At 43.4% G+C, this 21,571-nt stretch overlaps 1 protein-coding gene across 37 annotated transcripts in view; it reads right to left on the minus strand.

The window, feature by feature from the left end:
• EPB41L3 (erythrocyte membrane protein band 4.1 like 3) overlaps positions 1-21,571 on the minus strand; it is a 201,841-nt gene that overhangs the window by 83,186 nt on the left and 97,084 nt on the right. For 35 of the 37 annotated variants that reach the window (XM_048840325.2, XM_048840355.2, XM_048840332.2 and 32 more), the window contains 2 exons: positions 9,343-9,551; positions 511-708 (listed from right to left, as the gene is read on the minus strand). In XM_048840325.2, coding sequence (XP_048696282.1) covers positions 511-708; positions 9,343-9,540 — 396 coding nt within the window. In that variant the 5' untranslated portion in view covers positions 9,541-9,551. Of the gene's footprint in view, positions 1-510; positions 709-9,342; positions 9,574-21,571 lie in introns of all 37 variants that reach the window. The other 2 variants (XM_048840333.2, XM_048840323.2) reach the window with 2 other exon arrangements.

A 21,571-nucleotide genomic window follows, 5' to 3' on the forward strand; every position in this document is an offset into this window, starting at 1 on the left:
TGTCTTGGACAAGTACATACTTGGCGCCATCAGCCTCTTCCTGACATTCGAGCTGTGGTGGCTACACTCTGTTTATAGAGCACTAACTCAATCAGGTGCTATGTGGGTAACTACAGAACCAGGGAAAGGCCCCTTGGAGATGAGAGGCTCCCTTTCTTTAATGAGTTTCACTGTCAGTGGGTCCAGGCTGAGTGTCACAGACAGTCACATGCATCTAGAATCCCATGCTCCTTCCCCAGAGTGCTCATATCCCAGCTCTGTGGATTAAATCTGAGTTCAGTCCTCAATCACCTAGAGAAGACATTGGGATTTGGCACTTGTGAAAAACCAGACCATTTATTTAGATGCCAAAATATGGGTTTGGGAGTCTAGATTTAGGCTCTCATTTCTGAAAATCTTGCCCCACAAGTCTACTCCTTTTTTTAGTAGAAGAATTTTTCTCCAAAACAGAATTAATTAGGATATACAGGTAAGAACAGATAAAGCAAAACAGAGGAAATAACAATTTACCTCCACTTCACATCCATATTCAGAGCCATCCAGGAGCATCACTTTGCACTGCATGTTTTTAGGCTTTTTAACAATCTTTAGAGGAGATCTGGAGAGTTTGCTAGATGATGATTTTTGAGAGAGCTTGTCGTCTTCAAACTGCTGGTATTCCAGCTGTTTTGCAGCAGCAGCAGCAAACTCCCGTTCTCTGTCAGTGACCTGTGAAGAGCAAATGGGAAGATTAAGTTTCAATTTCAGATTAAAATAGTGGCTGTACAATGCAGCCATTCAGAATCAAAATGCACAACTGGCTTTCATCGTATGGAGAGACTATTCACTACTAACAGTTACCCAGCTGCAGCGTAAAAACAAGAACTTCATCTTTATTGTTTGGGAAAGCCTGCTTTAGTCAATAAAACAACCGTGTGACTTCCTGTAACTCCCACTTTGAAAGACAAAAACCCACTGCAGTAGTGTTATTTTTGGCTTATCCCTGGGTCAGCATTTGAGACATCTATAAAGCTGTTATGATGCAATATTGACTGTGGTCCTTTCCCCTGGAAGAGATTGTCAAAGCCACTCTAACCTTCAGATATCCACCTTTAATAGTAAAAAGCATTACACCAGTTGTAGCTCCATTCCAATAATGGTTACCTCTATAACCAGTTGTGCCCCAGCTAGCCTCCAGACAAAGTTTTGACAACAAAAGCATCATAATACCTAAGCTAAAGTATAAAATATTAATCTTTTAGTCATCTCAGTACCATGAATAAATACATCTGATTTGGCTCTGAACAAATTCAATATAATCAGCAGCCAGCAGCACTGAAATTCATCACAATTTAATCCTCTGAGTCTGTTTTCCTTCAGCGCAACAAGCCTTCATGAGACTGGATCAAATCTGTCCAAAAGCTTTAATCTGCTTTCAGACCAAAACAGTCCTGCATCACACTGGTAGTGCACAAGACTGTACAACACACACTGCATCACCACAATATTCCACCTAAATGCAGGGATCTTTCTCTGAGGAATCGCCTGAAAAAGGTCTCCCGAACATTAGTTTTCCTTCTTTATTCTGTGTGAAGGGGAGACAGATACATGCCAAGTGATCTAAACCTGCAAATATAGTGCTCAGTTGTGGTTTTGCTACAGCCCCAGGGCAAAGGGCAGAGCATAGCAGTGCTGTCCCAGGAGCAGGCGAGGAACCAGATTGCGATGACAGTCATAATCTGGTCCTGGGTTCCCCCCTTCCTCCAGGCAGGAACTAACAGGGAACAGCCCTGTATCTGTCTCACATTATTTCCCCTCCTGTGCCCGTTTAAATACACTGGCTGGTTACTACGTTACCACGTCCCTGTCTGCTGATTCACACCTCTCCCATATGCAGAGACTGGTTTCCCCATGGAAGTAAGGCAGTGCCTTATGCCTCTTGCTCCCCTGTGTGGGAGCACAGTAAGGGTCACAGTCTGGCCCTCATCTTGGAGCAGAATGCAAGAAGGAGAGTCAGCCTAGAAAGATATAAAAAGGAATAGAGAAGCCTCTTTCAAAATCCAGCACATCTTCTTAACAGCAATAAAACATGCTGGGGGGTGGTGAGGGATGACAATGGGAAAACAATCCCTGCTATCTCAGCTGGGTCTCCTGTTTTAGCTCAGCCACGTATTAGTTGAACGCTTTCTCTTTCAGCCACGTAGGGCAAAGAACCTCAACTCCCCCTAAAGCTAATGGGGGTTGACAGCATTTAGTATGCCAGGGGATTAGGGCCTCGAAGAACAATTAATGTTCATAGTGCCGGTCATAAATATAAAGGGAAGGGTAAACCCCTTTAAAATCCCTCCTGGCCAGAGGAAAAATCCTCTCACCTGTAAAGGGTTAAGAAGCTAAAGGTAACCTCGCTGGCACCTGACCAAAATGACCAATGAGGAGACAAGATACTTTCAAAAGCTGGGAGGAGGGAGAAAAACAAAAGGTCTGTGTCTGTCTGTATGCTGCTTTTGCCGGGGATAGAACAGGAATGGAGTCTTAGAACTTTTAGTAAGTAATCTAGCTAGGTATGTGTTAGATTATGATTTCTTTAAATGGCTGAGAAAAGAGTTGTGCTGAATAGAATGACTATTCCTGTCTGTGTGTCTTTTTTGTAACTTAAGGTTTTGCCTAGAGGGATTCTCTACGTTTTGAATCTAATTACCCTGTAAGGTATCTACCATCCTGATTTTACAGAGGTGATTCCTTTACTTCTATTAAAAGTCTCCTTGTAAGAAAACTGAATGCTTTTGCATTGTTCTAAGATCCAAGGGTTTGGGTCTATGGTCACCTATGCAAATTGGTGAGGATTTTTACCAAACCTTCCCCAGGAAGTGGGGTGCAAGGGTTGGGAGGATTTTGGGGGGAAAGACGTGTCCAAACTACGTTTCCCAATAAACCCAGATAAAGTTTGGTGGTGGCAGTGGAAATCCAAGGGCAAAGGGTAAAATTAATTTGTACCTTGGGGAAGTTTTAACCTAAGCTGGTAAAAGTAAGCTTAAGAGGTTTTCATGCAGGTCCCCACATCTGTACCCTAGAGTTCAGAGTGGGGAAGGAACCTTGACAGTGCCCATGGTGTGTAGATGAAGGAAAGCTTTGGAGGGGAAGGGAATGAACATCCCTTAAGAAGGCAGGTAAGTTGCTCAAAAGGAAAGATCAATGATAACAAAAGCAGAAGAGATTGCTGTTTTAAGAGTAAGAGGCATCTTCAGTCAGAAAGAACTCCCAGACCGCCTCCTTATGCATTGTTGATTTGTTTCACTGCAACCTACAACAGACATTAATTTCTCTACATATGCATACAAGAGGTGGCACTGGTATTATTTTGTTGGACTAATCAAGTAGACCCACATGAAACTAAATGAAATTTGTCCAAGGTTAGAAACACAAAGGATTTTCTATAATTTGCACAGAGCACAAAAACATGCCAGGAACTATTAGAGAGGGCCCCAAAACCGTGATGACATGTCCATGCATTGAGATGATTTCAAAGTGAATTAAGCCTCCTCCTCTTAAAGAAACTTGACATTCTGTTGGTGCCGTTATCTAGGGCAAAAGCAACCACTGAGAAGCAACTGCATTCACTAGGTTATTTTTAATTTTGCATGCATAGGTGCATTCTCTCCCAGCCACATTCTTCTCATGGCCAATTTATCCTGTATTTTTGGAGAATTTCAATGCCACGGCCTGCCATGCCATCAACATCTAATAGAGCAGAAGTTGCTTCTGGGCTGTTGTTGGAACATAATTTTTGCAGTTACAGCATCAGTGATACAGACAGAACAGCTGAACAGCAGCAGGGCTGTCTTCTGATCATATAATTTGGGCGTTGTTCAAGCAATTTACTGCCAGTTTTGGGATTCAGAGTCAGTGAATAAATAAGGGGTTTTGTACTCAACTGTTTTACTTCTGAATCTTTCAGGGGTGGGCGGGTATCTGGTATTTAGTTTGATATATCCCCATTTCATTTTCATTGGTTTCATTTCAGCTTGTTGGCTTTAGAAGCTGAGAGAGAACAGTGTCAAATCCCAGAAATCCTCTGGATATTAGTCTGGTACAAATAGGGTCTGTTCAAGAAGTCTTTCACCCTCCAAGAACTTGGTGGATTTACTAAATAGATTAGTTCAGAAGGGAACAAAGTTTGGAAATTCCAAAACATGTGTGAAGAAGTAGTAAAATTTTTTTCCAGTCGCTGTGAAGTCAGCAGGAGTTCAGTGCTATTCTCTGCAGTGAGAGGGTCATCAACACAGAAGATTAAAAATAATAGTGGAAGACTGGGAGAGCGGTCAGGGAAAAGCGAAGCATCAAAGAGAAGACCCACAGCCCTGGGATACTGATATATGACAGCACACAGAGTAATAAACAAGGAGTCAGAGGGAGAGTCACATTTTTGTGAGAACCAGGAGATGAAGAAAGTGTGGGAGAGAGATCATGAACTGCAGTTGGTTTGGAAGATTTGAGTTACAGTATCATTCAGCTGAAGGGGCCCTCATAAGCAGGCAATTCAAATAAAAACATGTGAATATTCACATTGCCGTGGTCATTTGAACATGCAATTGCTGTGCTTATGGAACGTCTGAAGTGCTTTTTTCATTATGGCACACAAAGTACAGTGTGCACCACATGCTTCAAAATCAGTTCTAATTTCCTTATTGAAAACAATGTACACATCAAGCTACAAGTTTTTAAATAAATCCCTTTTAAAATGAGACAGCAAAAATACTTTGGACACTTTTTCAAGTATATCTTTCATACTTGCTTAACTCAAAGCTAAACAGATTTTATTCAAAGAACAGAGGCTTCCTCTTCACTCGCCAGGCCACTCTGCTCTGCCTTCCCCTGAGCCCCGCCATCTCAAGGAGCCTGTAGGAGCTGCTTCTGCCTCTTCTCCATGCCCAAGCTCCTTCTAAATGGCATATAGTGAAGGGCCAGTCATCACATCATCACATGACTTTTTGGCCTTAAGTGGTGTACTGGATTGGGTATATTAAAGGGCCCAGCTACATGGCTGTGGACCATTTACAGCAACAGAGAAGGCCAACTATGAAGTTTTTTCTGTCCCTCAGTCAAGATATTGGTGTGATTCTGCTTGAGTTAGAGCAATATTTTGTTGGTGCTGCTTTACAGGGACCTCTTTTGGTTGAAGTCTCTGCTGCCTGCACCAGGTAGAGCTGAGCAACCTACTTGAGACTGAAAAAATATTTCCCTTCCTTGGAAGATTAGGCTGACTTTCTTTCCTTCTCTGGTGCATGGGAGGAATGCTGTACTGGTGGAGCCGCAAAGGATTTGGAATTTTCATACCGTGAGAAATTCCAACATTTGTTTTCAATCCCAAATTGGGACCAAAAGTTGAAGTTGCAAAAATGTTTGTAGAATGAACATTCTGAAAAAAATTTTGATTCAGAAATGTAAACACAAAAAGCTTTTCAACATTCTCAAAATCTGTTCTAGTTTGGTTTGTTGAAATTATCCAACATGTTTTGTGTCATTTCAGCATAAAACTGCATTTTCCCATTGTGGCACATTACTTTATGGGAGCTGCAGTTCAGAAACAGGAAGACCTCACTTTCCCTGGGGACCTGATTGGACTACATCTCCCACAATGCACCCACAGTCATGCAACTCCCATTATGCATCACACATAGCTTGGTCAGAGGGCAATCTACATTGCATTATGGGAGAGAAAGGGCCTGAACTACAACTCCCATAAAGCAATGCACTGATAAGGAAATGCAATTTAATGTTTTATTGAACTGATTCTAAATTAAAAATGTCAAGGCAGTTTGAGAAATGAAGTATTCCAATTTGGGTTGAACCAACCAAAATGAAATTTCATTTCATTTTTCCTGATGAAAAAAAAATCAAAAATATATTAGCAAAATCAAGATATTCCCACAGAAAATGTTGATTTTTGTGGAAACTACATTGTCCATTGAAAAATCATTCTGATGGAAAATTCCCCAAACTGGTCCATTTATTGGTAAGTTTCAAGATGCCTGGATTTATGGAGGTGTGTGATGGAAAACTGGATTAACTATAGAGGTCATCAGAGTGGGACAATTGTCACAGCTGGGTTGGTGGAGCCCCTAAAGTGATAGATTTGGGCCAGTATTCACAAACTGGACAAGAAATGGATAATTAAAAGGACCTCATCTGGTGGTAAGAACATTGTGAGGACAGGAAGTGAGTCAGGGCTTGGTACAAGTCAGGGGACTCCACTAGGCTATTTGGGATGTGCAGTTTGAGGAGGTTATCTTTTTAGCTTGAGTTGGGCAAAAATGGCAAAAAACATTCAAGACACACAGGTTGAGATTTACACAGTAGTCTAGAGGATTAGAGAATTATCTTCCCTCAAAAATAATGGAGGGTAAGTGTCAAAAACCAGAATGGTAGAACACTGGGATATGGGGTTTAATACAAGTTTAAAAACAGTATGACCATCTCAGCTTTAAGCAAATACAAAGAACAGCTTGCTTGGCTTTCCACTTCACAGTTCATTAACTATAAAGGGCCTAACAATTTGTCTTATGTAAATCAAATCAGGGTACCTGAAAGGTGTATAACTCTTGTATATTACTGCAGCTCCTTTAGCACAGTTATACGAGTATGCTGACACCTCCATATTATCACTGTTATGACTGTGATATAAAAAAAAGCTTAACATTTTTTAATGAATTTCAGCAGAGATTAGTTATTTCTTGTTATGACTGAGAAAAGCCCTTGATAACCGGCCAAGTAAAACCAGAATAATTTCTTCTGTTCCACCCCTACTTTTTTACAACTAACTCATAATTCAGGATCAACCCCAGTAAATAAGGAACACAAATTTTACTGCAACTGATTGCACCTGTGTATGTTTAGAAACACTACATAATGGAAATCTTTCATGCAGAAAACTGCATCTGGAGAGGAGTGCCAGTTCACGTTTCAGTTCTCTAAAAAAAACCAAGAAAGGTAGGGGTGTGTGTGTGTGTGTGTGTGTGTGTGTATATACACACACAAACACACACACATACACACACACACGCCTCAGCCTTTGTCAAGGCCGAGGCGTATATATATATTACTTGACACACTAGGCCTGTGACTTTTCCATCCATGAATAGATGTTGCTCTGATGCAACACGCTTTCAACCCCTCTGAAACTGGAATCCCTTTTGACAGACACTTCAGAGTTACAGAATCTAGCAACAGTGGTCTTTGATGCTGTCCAGCCTCTGCATCAGGCATGAAATACTAGTAAATTTGCCGAAAATCTGCATGTCTTAGATTTAGGTAGATGATTAGCGTTTAGAGCCCTGCATGTGGACTTTCTTCTCACTACGTCACGTTGAGGTAAGGCAAAAAGATGGGAGGATTAAATTATTGTATTGCATAGAAAGAATGTTCATTTTTGGAATAGATTTCAGCGAGGGGCTTGGCATCAATGTACAAAATACACAGTACTTTCCTTCCTTAAAAAAAAAAAAGAAACAAAGCAAAACTTTTCTTGTGGTTGGAATGACAGTAAGGAAAGCCATTGTAATTGGGCAATGAAATATATCCTGTCCCAGGGATTCTTTCACAGAACTGACAATAACGACAGTACAAACTTCCTCTCTCTGACTGTCTCTCTCACTTCTGAGACAGAGGAACTGTGGGTAGGCGATGAGAAGAAAATAAAGCCCATTGCCCAATCAGTTTTTGCCTTCTTTGCTGAAACAGCCAACAATAGTGCTGATTAATGACAATTTTAATGGTATTTTCTGTGACTTGTTCACTAGGAAACACTCTACAAGCATTATTTCAAATAGGTTATACAGCCATCTCACAGTCATGACTTCTGAAGTCAAACTGATGACCTAGAGGCAAAAGGTTCCATACTCCTTTACCAATCTACTGAGAAATCCAGCTCTTTAAGAGCCTTGAGCTACCCAGAGAATTAAAAGGAGTACTTGTGGCACCTTAGAGACTAACAAATTTGTTTGTTTATTTATTTATTAGTCTCTAAGGTACCACAAGTACTCCTTTTCTTTTTGCAGATACAGACTAACACAGCTGCTACTGTGAAACTAGAGAATTAAGTAATTTGTGAAAACATGTGATCCCTCCAGTCTCATAGGGGAAGTTGAGACCAAGATGGCAAAAACTGGTGCATAAGTTTGAAGGAGAAAATGAAAAGCGAATAGTGAATGTGTGTAGTAACTCTGACATAAAGCAACAGATTTATAACCACATAATCAAATTTTGCACCACAATCATTTGCTAGCACAAATGACAGAATTTGGGTGTTCAACTATGCAAATACACCAGGCCAACCAGGCAGACATCAAAATGCTATCATTTGCACCAGAAATTATTTGTGCCTACAATTCTGCTCTCAAAGTAAATTTGGATATAACACTGTGGGAACACATTTAAAAACCAAATGAGATATCTTCAAATCCACAACCTGCACAGGAGCAGTCATAGGTCACTAGGAATGCTTTAAATATATGTTCTCAAAACTTATAAATAGTTTGTCCAGTTAAAAAATAACATGTCCTCACTTCAAAGGCAATGCCCTGAACTTGTTAAAAGGTTTAATACAGAAGTATTAAAAGGTTTAAACTGATTTCTATTCTATACTTCAAAGATGAATGAGATTAGACAAGGGTCATTAACCCTAGGACACTTAGAGCTGTGTTTGCCAGACACCAGAAGCTAATGGAGGGTCTCTTATCTGCTAAAGCTAATTGTTGGCACTCCTGACCTACTGACTAAAAAGGGTGAGAGAAAGTTTTGACGTGATAAATTTTTTACAACTACAGTAAATGTATAGATGAACAAAAAAGAATAACCATTTAATAACTTCTCATAGCTAAAACAGCACCACTTAAAAGTAATTACAGTGCAGTTGTTTTAAAACTATAGTGGTTTAAAAGACCTTAGAGTTTTTATATGGGTCACACATCAGACAAGCATCAGTTTTCAGCAGATGTCAGTATGAAAATAAACCCTATAAATTCTTTCAGTTTCTAAAAAAAATATTAGTGTGCTCTGATGCCGTGAAAGACTGAAGGGTTTTCTCCTCCCTTTAAGGATAACATTGGACTCTGATATTAAGTGCATCAGGTAGGAGATCTGACATTAATTCCAAAAGATAATTGCTTGACTGTGAACTAAAATATTTTTAAGCCCGCAGGACCAGTCAATCAGTATCGCAAAAGTTGCGAATAAAATGACGAATGAAACTCTTTAATTCAGGGGAAAAAAATTGTTTTGACAAAACCACAGGTTCCTCCTAGCCGTTAGTTAATAAGATGGCAATTAATCAACCATGTTCACCAAACCTAGAAATAGTTCACTTGCCTGCTCTTTTTTCACAGGTGTGCTGTGCGCTGCCACGGCAGAGAACTGGTCTATCGCGTTCTGATGTTCCTCACTGAGCTGCCGCTGCTGCTGCTGGTCTTGAGGTTGTGCCCCAGCTGCCCCTTGCTGAGCAGGGGCTTCTTGCTGGTCTTGGTCTTGATCCTTGGATTCAGAGTCTGATCCCGATTCTGTAGTCATGGTTGATTATGCTGTAAAACAAGATGGCCAGACCTACTCAGTGTTATTCTTGCAGCTGTTGCTATTTTCTCTTTTTCAATTATATTTGAAAATGGAGAAAGACAATCGCTAAGTTTTTGTCTCATTGTTCCTGGCCCTGAAAATGTAGTGTACAGTGGATCATATTCATTTGTGGCCCACTCTGTCTGGTTTCTTGGAAAAGCATCTCTTGATGCAGAGGACTAGACTAATTACATTTATGAATTTTAAGGAGGTTTACGCGTCCATTAAGTTTCACTCTCTATTGCCATTTAACGAACATATTGTAGCAAAAGTACATTAACACAATAATAATCAGATATAATAAATGGATAGAGAGTGTGAAAGCCAATTAGTACAATTTTCTAAAGCATGTAAATGACACAGGAGACTAAGTCCCATTGATTTTCCTAAGCATTTAAGAGCTCCTTAGTATCACTTAAAGTCAATGGGATACTGGGCCTTAGTTCCCAAGTCACTTTTGAAAATGGGACTTTGGCACTTTTGAAAATTTTACCCAGTATCTTTAGTGTTAATATTTAACTGATATAGAGAGATATTGCATGACAATTAACCCCTTTGTAGCTGTGAGACATGGTTAGCTGTTAATGAAGGTGTTTCTATGAGCCAAATTCTGCTCAGTGACCTGAACTAGAGGGTAGAGGGTTATACTTATCCAGGTTCAGTGGATGCACATAAAAATTCATTCTGGTTCTAGAGCTATTATTGATTCTAGCACTATTTCACATTTTAAGTCAAAGGAATCTCTCTGAAACCCACAATCTCTCTAAAATCAGTATGAACTTTTTAAGCGCGCTCCCCGCAGTCCCACTGCCTTCAATGAGGCTTTAATTCAATGAGTAAGCAGAATTTGGCCCTATATTTTATTCAGCCCCACATGGATATGATTCAATCATACTTTCATCATTCCCCTCAATATGCCTGAATATTAAAAAAACCCAAAACTTTGTTATTTTATCCCAAGACCTCTAAACTTTGTGCGGTTTTTTTTTAAATGGAAAAAACAAGGGGCCTCAGTATGAAGTTTGTGTTCGAGCTTATTTTGATTCAATAATAAATCAACATGAAATATTAGCAAGAAAATATTTCCCATTAAAAGAGCCTCATATCATAGAGGAGCCAAACCCAGTTAAACACCGTCACAACCATTCTACATCTAACAAGGATTTGAAAGAACAGATTCTACATTAGCACAAGTGGCACAATGAATAAATCTAACATTATCCTCAATATTTGCACCTTCTTAGCCATCACTGTCTTATAGATCTATATCTTGATTTTAAGCTATTTTTTTTTAAAAATCAGGCTCTTGCAATCTATTTCTGTTCATCAAGTCATAATTTTCTTTAACCTGGTAACCATAGTTACTTTCCAATTACAAGCAATTCCACAGAACATAAAGCTGCATATTAATTTGGTATACGAGTCCACTATCAATACCTAGATTAAACTAATGATGATTGCTAGTACAATAAGTTTGGTTATCTCTGTTTGTTTTTTCCATTTTAACAGCTTTATTTTTTTTTCCAGATCATTTACTAAGGTTCCATTGTTTAAATGAAAATGTTTTGTAAGGTATTTGAAAATATAATTTGATAAGTATTTGTCTGTTGGTCGACATCTTCTATACACTGAAGACCAAATTTTCAAAGGGGCTCTGTTTGTACATGCGTAGCTCTGTGTGCGCAATTTTTGAATGGCTTTTGTCCCAAGCCCTGGTTCTGCAGTTCCCACCGGCTGGGAACCGTGGCCAATGGGAGCTGTGGGGGTGGTGCCTGCAGGTGGAGACAGCACATGGAGCAAGGAGCTGAGGGAGGGGAGTTCCTGTCGCCCTTCCGGGGAGCCTCCCCCTCGGTAAGCACCGTCCCACACCCCAACCCCCAGCCTCCCTACACCCAAACTCCTGCTGCTGGGGGGCTGCCCAAACTCCTCAGGTGGCTCCTGGGCTATCTGCACGGGCTACTGCAGAAGTCACGGAGGTCACAGAAAGTCATGGATTCCGTGACTTCTGTGACCTTCACGACAAACACGGAAACTTTCTTTTTTTATTTTTTTTTAGAAGAAATAGAATAGGAATGTTAAAAAGCAGCAAAGATATAATTTAAATTATTTCACTTTTGTTTGTACATAGCAAGAGGAATGTACACATAAACCACACTTGTGGATTGTCAAACATAATGCAATTGGCTGAAATAACTTCTTATCTTCACTTTACTACTCCCTTCTAGCTAATCAATAGGTTTTGGTGCCAAAAAATGACTCTGTGATCTGAACTCATTAAGTCGTAGTACTGGGGAAACAAATCTGAGGCAGTAATTAATATATTTAAGACAAAGAGACACTGCATTTGAAGTGATTTGAAATTTTCCCGTATTTAGTACAAGCCTGGGGTCATGTTCCTCCTCCTAAACATGAATTATTTAAAAGCACACTTGATGAAATGGTTAATCAGAAGTAAAGTCAAGTCAATTTTTAAATAAACAAGTCACCATTTGATACAAATTGTGTGACATGATTCGATACATAGATTCATAGTTGGGTATCTAATACAATTTTGCCTAAAAATTCTGAACCCAAAGATTCCAAAAATTAAATTCTCACCCTTAATAAAAATGCTATTGCCATTGAATAGGCAAAGGTTGCTCCAGTTGAAGTCAATATGCTTATTGAATTATATACAGTTTACTGTTTTAAAGAATGTAGCAAAGACTGTTCACTTTAATTAAAAAGGACTACCTCACACTGAAGTTAAAAAATACTGTATATACCAAGCAATATTACATTTAAAAAACAAAAGTCTAAGCATTTGAAAGTATCAAGATGAACAATAAAGGGAAGGTAATATATATTAATGTACACTCACAGGTAAAAATATTTTAACTAAATATACACAAATGAAATGCATACGCTAAAAATAAGCATAATTCTGTCTGTATGCCTCTTCAGCCTTAACCTATAGACAAGAAATCCTCATATACCTCTCCACGTTAGCCTGCATATGCACACATATTCAATATGGGCTTCAATCTTGCAAACCATTCCCCACATCACATATGGCCTATAACTATCCTCCAGTTTATCTAATCAGTGTTAGGTAAAGACACCAACAACTTATCTCTTACCTTCCATGTGCAGACCAGAGACTCTACCCTCCCCCTCTCCAATTACTTGTTATGATTAAGACAAAACAGCCTATCACCGCATTCTCCATATACTGTTCATACTCCTGAGGGCATTCTGCACCAACAAATAAATTCTGTGCCAAAAAATTAAAAATTCTGCAAATTTTATTTGCCAAATAGATGTGGAGGCTCCAGCACGGCATTGGGGAGCACAGGCCACTCTCTGCATAGAGGTGGGAGATCACTGCGCAGCTCCCCTCACCCCAGACATGGACTCAGTGGTGAGGCTGCACCCAACCCTGACACAGCGCAAGGACTGGGCCTGCCCCAGAAACACCCCCCTCCATGCCAGGTGCACCAGGAATGGGCAGGCAGGATCAGCAAGGCAGTATTCAAGTACAAAGGGGCTTAGTGTGGGGGGGATCCAGGTGTGGGTTGAGAGGGTTCTGTGTGGGACAATCTGGGTGAGGGTGGCTCAGTGGGGGATCTGTGTGAAGGGGGGTCTGGATGCACGGGAGGGTTCTGGGTGGAGTGATAATGGGACACTGCAGGGGGTCCAAATGAAGTTTGTTGGGGCTCAGCAGGAGGGTCTGGGTGTCAGGGGATCGTTGTGGGGGTCCAGATACTGGGGGAATGTGGCTCAGTGGGGTGGGGATCCAGGTGCGGCTGAGTGGGGCTCAGTGGGGTGGGGATCTGGGTGTTGGTGGCTTGTTGGGGTGGTCCAGTGCAGGGGGAGTGGGGCTCATTGAGGGGGGTTCTGAGTGTGGGGAAGTGAGGATTGGCAGGAGGGCATGAGGGGTTCTGGATGCACGGAGTTTGGGCGGATGGGGGAGCAGCTCCCTGTACAGGGATCCCTCCCCCTGCAGCTGAGGAGCAATGGGTGCAGGAAGCGAGGAAGGGGAAGTTTGCAGAGCTTCCTGCAGCTGTGGGAGAAATATAGGGGTGGGTCTGACCCAGCCCCAGATGCCGTGCAGGGGAAGAGGAAGTCCTGTCCTTCCCAGCCCAGCCAGGACTAGCAGCTGAGCCCAGCGCAGGGTAGGGAGCCGGGTCTTCCGTAGTCCTGCCCCCTGCACCACAGGGATTTACCTCTTTGCCGGCTGCCCTGGGCACCCAAAACGTACTGCTGGGGAGGGTTGCATGACTGCTCTTGTGGCTTCTCCTTGCTTCCCAGTGAGAAAGTTATTTTTCTGCAGGGAAGCAAAGAAATCTGTGGGGGACATAAATTCTGCACCTGCACAGTGGCGCAGAATTCCCCCAAGAGTACTAGTTCAGAAACTACTCTGTCCCCTGTTTATCATTCTACTGTGAGGTAATGTCCACTCTACCACACTCCTTCTCCTGACTGAAAAAATCCTATTATACCTTCCTTATTCACACGGTCATTAAGAGTCTCAGACCCTGCCTTCCAGTTATAAAACATAGATCTTTTTTCACCCTATACATGCAGGCCACAAAACTTCAAAATACTCTGTTCATCAAAGTGAGTGATACGGGTAGATCTGGATAACCTGGCGCCTGAGATAAGCTGCTACCACCATAATGCACTTGGTAAACATTCTCGGTGCTGTCGCCAGGCCGAATGTGAGGACCACAAACTGGTAGTGGTGGGGCCGCACCGTAAACCGGAGGAAGCATCTGAGTCCTTGAAAAATCACGATGTGGAAGTGTGCGTCCTTCAAGTCGAGGGCAGCATACCGGTCTCCCGGATCCAGGGAGGAGATAATAGAAGCCAGGGAAACCATGCAGAACTTTACCTTCTTTAGGTACTTGTTGAGATCTCGCAGGTCCAGGATGGGCCATAGATTGCCCTTGGCCTTTGGGATTAAAAAGTACCAGGAATAGAACCCCTTGTTCCTGTACTCGAAAGGAACTTCTTTGACCGCACCCAGCTGTAGCAACCCTCTTACTTCCTGTGCGAGGAGAGTCGCGTGAGAGAGGTCCCTGAAGAGGTACAGGGAAGGCAGGTGGGAATGGGGGGTGGGGTATAAAGGAACTGGAGGATATAACCCTGCCCCACTGTGCTGAGGACCCAACGGTCCGAGGTTATAGTGGTCCAAGCAAGGAGGAAAAGGGAAAGGCAGTTGGAGAACTCTGAGACAGATGGATCCGGGGAATAGTCTGGTAGGTCACACTCGGGCGCACTCTCAAACGACCATTTGGCCCTTTGCTTGGTATGGGTCGAGCCCAACTGGACAGGGGGTGGAGCCAGGTGGCTCAGATGGCGCTTGTAGCCCGTGGCTCATTTGGGGGGCTGGTCCTGCTGAGGCTGGCTCCCCCGGCCCTGAGGCTGCTGCGGTTTGAACCGCTTATGCACTGGAGCTGGGACATAGAGACCCAGGGTTTTCAGGGTGGTGCGGGAGTCCCAGAAACCATGCAACTTGCTGTCCGTTTGCTCCGCAAATAGGGCTCGGCCATCGAAGGGCAAGTCCTGCATTGACTGCTGGGCCTCAGAGGACCACCCAGAGAGAAGCAACTAGGAGGCTCGCCGCATGGAGATAGCAGAAGCCATGGTGCACCAGCAGCATCAGCGGCATCTGACGCCGCCTGGAGGGCCGCCCTGGCCGCGGTCATGACCTCATCAAGGATCTCTCAGAACTCCTTCTTGGAAGCCTCGGGGAGCGACCCTTCGAACTTGGCCATGGCTTGCCACACAGTCATATCGGCCAAGGAGGGCTTGGTGGTTGCCTGCTCTCAGCTGAAGGCTGGAAGACGAATAAATCTTACATCCAAAGAGATCCAGGCTCTTCAAGATTTTATTTTTGGGGGTGGCCCCTAGTTGTCCTTGCCTCTCCTTGTGGTTAACCGCCTTGACCACAAGGGAGTTGGGGGCAGGGTGAGAGTATAAGTACCCATGTCCCTTGGTTCGCATAAAATACTTGGTCCAGCCCTCTTAGAGATAGGGGCTGTTAGAGAGCTTATTCCTTCACTCTCCCACTTCCCTGGTCCTTCTTGCATGAACAGAGAGCAACAATACCAGAAGTCCGAAGGTGCAAACAATTCGATGTTTATTGGGGTGAACTTCCAGCAAGCTTAAATCCAAGTTCCTTTTTCCTTATTTTTGAATCCTAACTTACTTCCTGTTTGCCTCTAATTTTTTAATAATATTCTTAGCTATACCTTAACCAATCATTCTACTTGAAATTTAACTAACCAATCCTAACATATTGTAACCAATTATATCCCACCGTCTTAATTAGTTTACACCCAGCAAAATTAATTATACAGCAGACAGAAACAATCACAGAACCAGACAGAGACCATGCAAATAAACAATAGCAAAGTGGGAACTATAATGACGAACAATACAGAAGTGAGGATTTCACAGCTACATCTATAAAGACATAAGGGTTTCCCAGCGGTGTCTATTGATAAGTGAGTTCTTACCAGACAGAAAACTATCAACCTAAATTTCCTTTTACATCTTCTAGGCTCTTCCTTTTCTCTGGAGGTGATAGATCGGATCACCTTCCTAACAGCCCCATATTGACTAGTCTGGAATGTGAGGCTGTGACGATATGCTTCCCAGCTTATGGCTGCCTCTGCTGCTTAGCCAAAGGCACTGGCCTAAGAACAGGGCCTCAGACTGCCACAGTGAGAGAAGGCCCTTACACAGATTCTTTCTTGTATACCTCTATTACTAGCTAAATGATAAACATATACCTACATTCTTAGAGTATAGGCCTTTACAGACAGGCCTGAATATCTATATCCTAACAGCAAAAAGAAAAGGAGTACTTGTGGCACCTTAGAGACTAACAAATTTATTGGAGCATAAGCTTTCGTGAGCTACAGCTCACTTCATCGGATTCATTCCCCCCCCCCAGCCATGGGGTGGCAGAGCTGGGTGGGGGAGGGTGCAGGGCACGGGCACCGCCCAGCACATGTGGATCCCCTTGCAGGGCACAGGCTGGCGCTGTTCTACCACGTGACAGTCCCTGTGCTGGCAAGTCCCCCCTGGCGATGAAGTGAGCTGTAGCTCACGAAAGCTTATGCTCAAATAAATTTGTTAGTCTCTAAGGTGCCACAAGTACTCCTGTTCTTTTTGCGAATACAGACTAACACGGCTGCTACTCTGAAACCTATATCCTAACAGGGGCCAGGGAAGAGGGGGTCTGCTACAGGGCATTAGTGATTTCACGAAGGGGTAGAGTCACCCAGGCAGGAGCCGAAGACCAGAGGGCATCAGAGAGTCCGAGGGCTCTTCCAATTCCTCTACCTGAAGTCCCAGGTTGGAAGCAACCCTCTTCAACAGTTCCTGGTGCACTTTGGCATCATCCTGAGGAAGTGGGTGAGGGAGCCCTGTGATAGCCTCGTCTGGCGATGACTAGAACGATGCCGGTGCCATGGGAACCTCCACTTCCTACCATTGGAGCCTCAAGCACCAGAGAGAGATGGCATACCGAAGCCACTGGCCTCTCTGAAGCTCCCGAAGCTTACTGGACAGCCTGGGAAGGTTGGGTGAACCCCAGGGGTTCCATGACGCAGGCTACTGTGCTTGGGGCCATGGGACAGGTTTCAGTGCTGATAATGTAATCGGCACTGTCTGTACGGGAGCCTGCCCCACACTTAGGAAACCCTGCTCCGTGCTGGAGGTATAAACGGAGTGGTCGGTACCGGGCAACAAGGATCAGGCGGAGTGGTGGCTCTTGTCCAACTGGTGCTGGTCACTGCATCCCAAAGCTAACCCATCTCAGCAAGACTGGAGTCTTGGTCCGGATCTCAGGAACTGCTGGCGTTTGGCGGATCTGCGTTGGACACCCGGCGATCCATGCCTCATGCTACTCGACTGGGACCAGGACGTCGAACAGGACCGGAAGCTACCAAGGGCTGGTTGCCAGGAGGATCTTCCTGAGTAGGGCGACCTACTTCTTAGAGACGGGCGATGATGGCCCAGTGATCTGTGGTCTCTGATCCTCAGACGGTCCCATGATTGGTACCAGGCCCTTAGAGATGGTCGGGGCCGGTCTGGCAGTTCTTGCCACATGGCGCATGCCTCAGAGTGTCTGCACCAATCTACCAGCAAGGTACATCTCGAGTCCCTCGATCGGTGCCCCCTGTGCAGAGACTGAAGAGGGCTCCACTGGGCTTGACTTTCTAGTCCTGAGGCGTGACGGCTTCAGGCGGGTGAGCAATGGCGGGACGTCCCGCTCATTGGGGAATGGTGCTGCTAAGGCAGGGACACACACAAAGGTCCCAACGCGCGTTTTCCCCAAGACCAGGATACTGCTGGAGCCGGCGTGGGAGGCACCAGGAGCGTCAGGATCTCCTGAGCTGCTTGAAGGGCTTCAGGCATCAACAGCACCTGAAGCTGTCCAGGGCCTGCACCACTATCTGGAGTGCAAGCGAAATATGGGATGGGGTGCACAGCTCAACTTGAGCTCGAGCCCAACTTCCCAAAGGGGGCGTTGAGCTGCCCTGCATAGGTCATGGCTCGTCCCCAGCCCTCTCTTTTCCCTTACAGGAGGTAGGAGATTATACCCCCCAGTCTTTTTCGGCTTCTTGACTGGAGCCATGGAGGGAAACCGATGCCGGCTCATGGATGGCGCTGGCAGAGTACTGTGCTCGGTGCAGCGTCAGTGCATTAGGAGCGCTTTCAGATGGATATCGCGCTCCTTCTTTGTCCTAGGCTTAAAGGACTTGCAGATATGCACTTTTCACTTATGTGTCCTTCACCTAAGCACCTTAGGCAGCTGCTATGGATCGCTGATGGGCATCAGCCATTTGCAGCGATCACAGGGCTTAAAGCCTGGGGACCGCAGCATGCCCTGTCCCCCTGGTAAGTCCTGTTTGGGACTATCAAAGAGTTTGAAAACTACTACTATGCATAAGTAAAAAACTACTGACTATATACAACTGTATTATAGGTTTTCAAAGTTCACAAGGACAGAGAACGACACAACGCTAGCTGAAGCAGCAGATGTTCCAGCACCATCACTGGTGGCAAGAAGGAAGTAAGGGTGGGGGGAGTCAGTGGTCCCATTATACTGCACCATGCGGGCGCCACTCCAGAGGGTGCCAGAGCCGATTCCCTACGGATACTGCTGACGCAAAAATTTCTGGCACCCAGTGCATGTGGCGAGCACAAACACCTAATATGGCATGGACATGAGCAAGCACTCGAAGAAGTAGTAGTATATTCCTTTTTTTATTGCCTTAACTTGTGTGAATGTTGTGTACGTGTATGTGAAGGACTTAGGGCTGATTACTGGTTTTGCACACACTGAACTGGGGAGAGAAGGACCTCCAGGAAAAGTAGATAAGAACTTATGGTGGGTGTTTGGGACTATACTGGCCCAGCTGCACCTGTCTACCCCACCCTCATCATCTCCTCCATTAAGGCCCTACAGGGGCAGGGTTTAAAAAAAATCTCTTTCTTATCTCCCTTCTGATAAGTGGGTTGGAAGTACCATTGCCACTTTGTGTTATGATCTCCCTGGCGCTTGGTTTTTCCACGTAGGCTGCCTACTCTCCTGCTGCCTATTGATTCTTGTGTTTGAATTTAGGTCGCTAGCATGCTGTGCATTACGGAGTGTCTAAGATCACACTGCCGAATCCATACATTTTTTAAAAAGTCAGTAAACTGCAGGAAGCAGTCGGAAACTACTGCATTGGTTCTGTAGGAGATTCTCTAATGAGAAACAGTTCTCAGCAGGAGCAGAACCAGAACAGTAGCATCCTACACTGCCACAGTGCCTAGGCTCCAGGACACAGAAATAAAATAGGGCGTGGCCAGAGAACAGCATGCAATAGCTATTCCCCAGCTAATGAATAATGCCCTTGAGATCATTACCAGTTGGCAAAGGTTAGAATAGCCCCCAGGCTGCTCTAACCTGTCTGGGAGAAAGGCTGAAGGACAAACAGGGAACCCTAACCAGCTCCCTGACACCTCCCACAGCAGAGAATCTGTCCCTGTGTTTTTCCCACCACTTCATAAAATGTATTGCATCATTCCCCTGCCTACCCACAAATGCTGCAGTTTCATTTAGCATTCCAGTTTAAAAGAAATCTACACACCAAAGCTTACCAAATGTAAGCATTCCAGAGGGTTCTGAATTTAATTTAACTGTTGAAAACTGCACAGATTATAACAAAGCTTTTACGGTTATTTCATTCAGTATAAAAATATCAAAGTTCATTTGAAAAACCTGAGAAACTCCTGTTGTTTATAATGGTGTTCCATAAAGCTGCCTATTACTGAGCAGCTTTAATCCACATCTTGTATTGTGATCTCAATGAGGTGCTGTGAGATAGTAAAATAATAGAGTCTGCAGAAAAACAATGGGGGATTGAGCAAGAAAACAGATGTTATGAGGGGGAGGAGAAGGAAGTGAAGGAAACAAGAATATAGGATACAGAAAGTGATCAGGAAATGGTTGAGGGGGAGGGGAATGGGACTAGTAGAAATTGCTGACTTCATCCATTGCTGGTTTCTGTTACTACATGTACATAACAAAAATGCATACAGAAGAAATTACAGCTGAACTGCTATTATTACTGTGAATACAAATGAATGATAGATATTTCACCAAGCCATTAAGAAGAGTAGAAAGAGCCACAGAAATGGCATATTATGGTTCTCTGTAGACCAGCATTTTTGAATATTCAGGTTTAAATTTCCTTGAGATTTTGACCTTTCTGAAGAACTAAAGAGCCAAGTGTTCATTTATCCTACTTTCATCGCTATGCATCAGCCAATATCTCCAGCCTTATGACTGATGAAGGCTGCAGTGAGCGCTCTATAAAGACCTCAGTGGGTACAGATGAGTTTCTGGAAAGAGCTCAAGTTACTGCCTCATCACTTTCTTGCAGGGAGGGGGATCATCAGTCCCAAGCCATTGCCTCAATGGTTGCTGTGAAATGCTTTGTTTACAGGGGGGCACGTGCACCATTGACCACTTAAAAGCTTCATTTAATGTTTTACAAAACTGAATGCACTTCAGGCATCAGCTCTTCAGACTTCACTTTTACTTAGCTTGAGTACAGACAAGAGAACGCATTTAATACAAAAATTGCACCATCTGCTCACACATGAAAGGGGAGGTGGATGGCTACAGTGGCCACTCACCCTTCAGGCTAACATATTGTACTGAATTAAGTGTTAAGAAGACCAACATTCTACATACCTGCAGTAGTTCATATATAATTATCATACCTCAGCACTCATAGGCAAATGACCAGTCCATCATTATGTACATTAGAGAATTAGAAATGCAAGGGACTTCCTAGAGCAACATCCCATGCAAGAGCCTTTTGTCCAGACCCCACCCATTTATTTTGCCACCTCAGAGAAATAAAAACTAACTCTATGCAAAACTCTACAAAGTAGAGGGGGGAAAGCCCCACACCTCACATTATAGAACATTATTTAGAATTATCTAAATGCCTGCTTTAATTTCCATGGCATCTTAATAACTAGAATTCAGTTAAAAAAATCAACTGCTTCTGCTTTACATTATATAGTTAAACTATTCATGAAATACCATTGCTTTATACACTCATGAATCTATTGCATGATGAGAAAGATGTAGCTTTAGATTCTTATGCCTTTACAGTAAGTGGATATTTTCCCCATTTTTACTGGTTTCGATATTTCTGTATCTTCTCCTCCTACCCAGTATCACAAAAGAAAGGAGAAAAGCATCTGAAACAGAGAAGATGAAGATTTCTAAGTCAGCTGGAAAAATTCAGTACTGTCAGTGCCTATCTTTTCCATCATTTGCTGTTAGTCTATACGAGTAGCTAATGCGTTATTTTTGAAAATGGCTCTGAACACAAGTTACAGCTGTAAAGATGATCAGTCCCAACACAGGCACAAAGATGTTACTGCCCATTTTTATATTCATTTTCGATAGGTGCCAGTTCATTTTTGT

This window comes from Caretta caretta, chromosome 2 (genome assembly GCF_965140235.1).
Source record: "Caretta caretta isolate rCarCar2 chromosome 2, rCarCar1.hap1, whole genome shotgun sequence".
NCBI classification, from domain to species: domain Eukaryota; kingdom Metazoa; phylum Chordata; order Testudines; family Cheloniidae; genus Caretta; species Caretta caretta.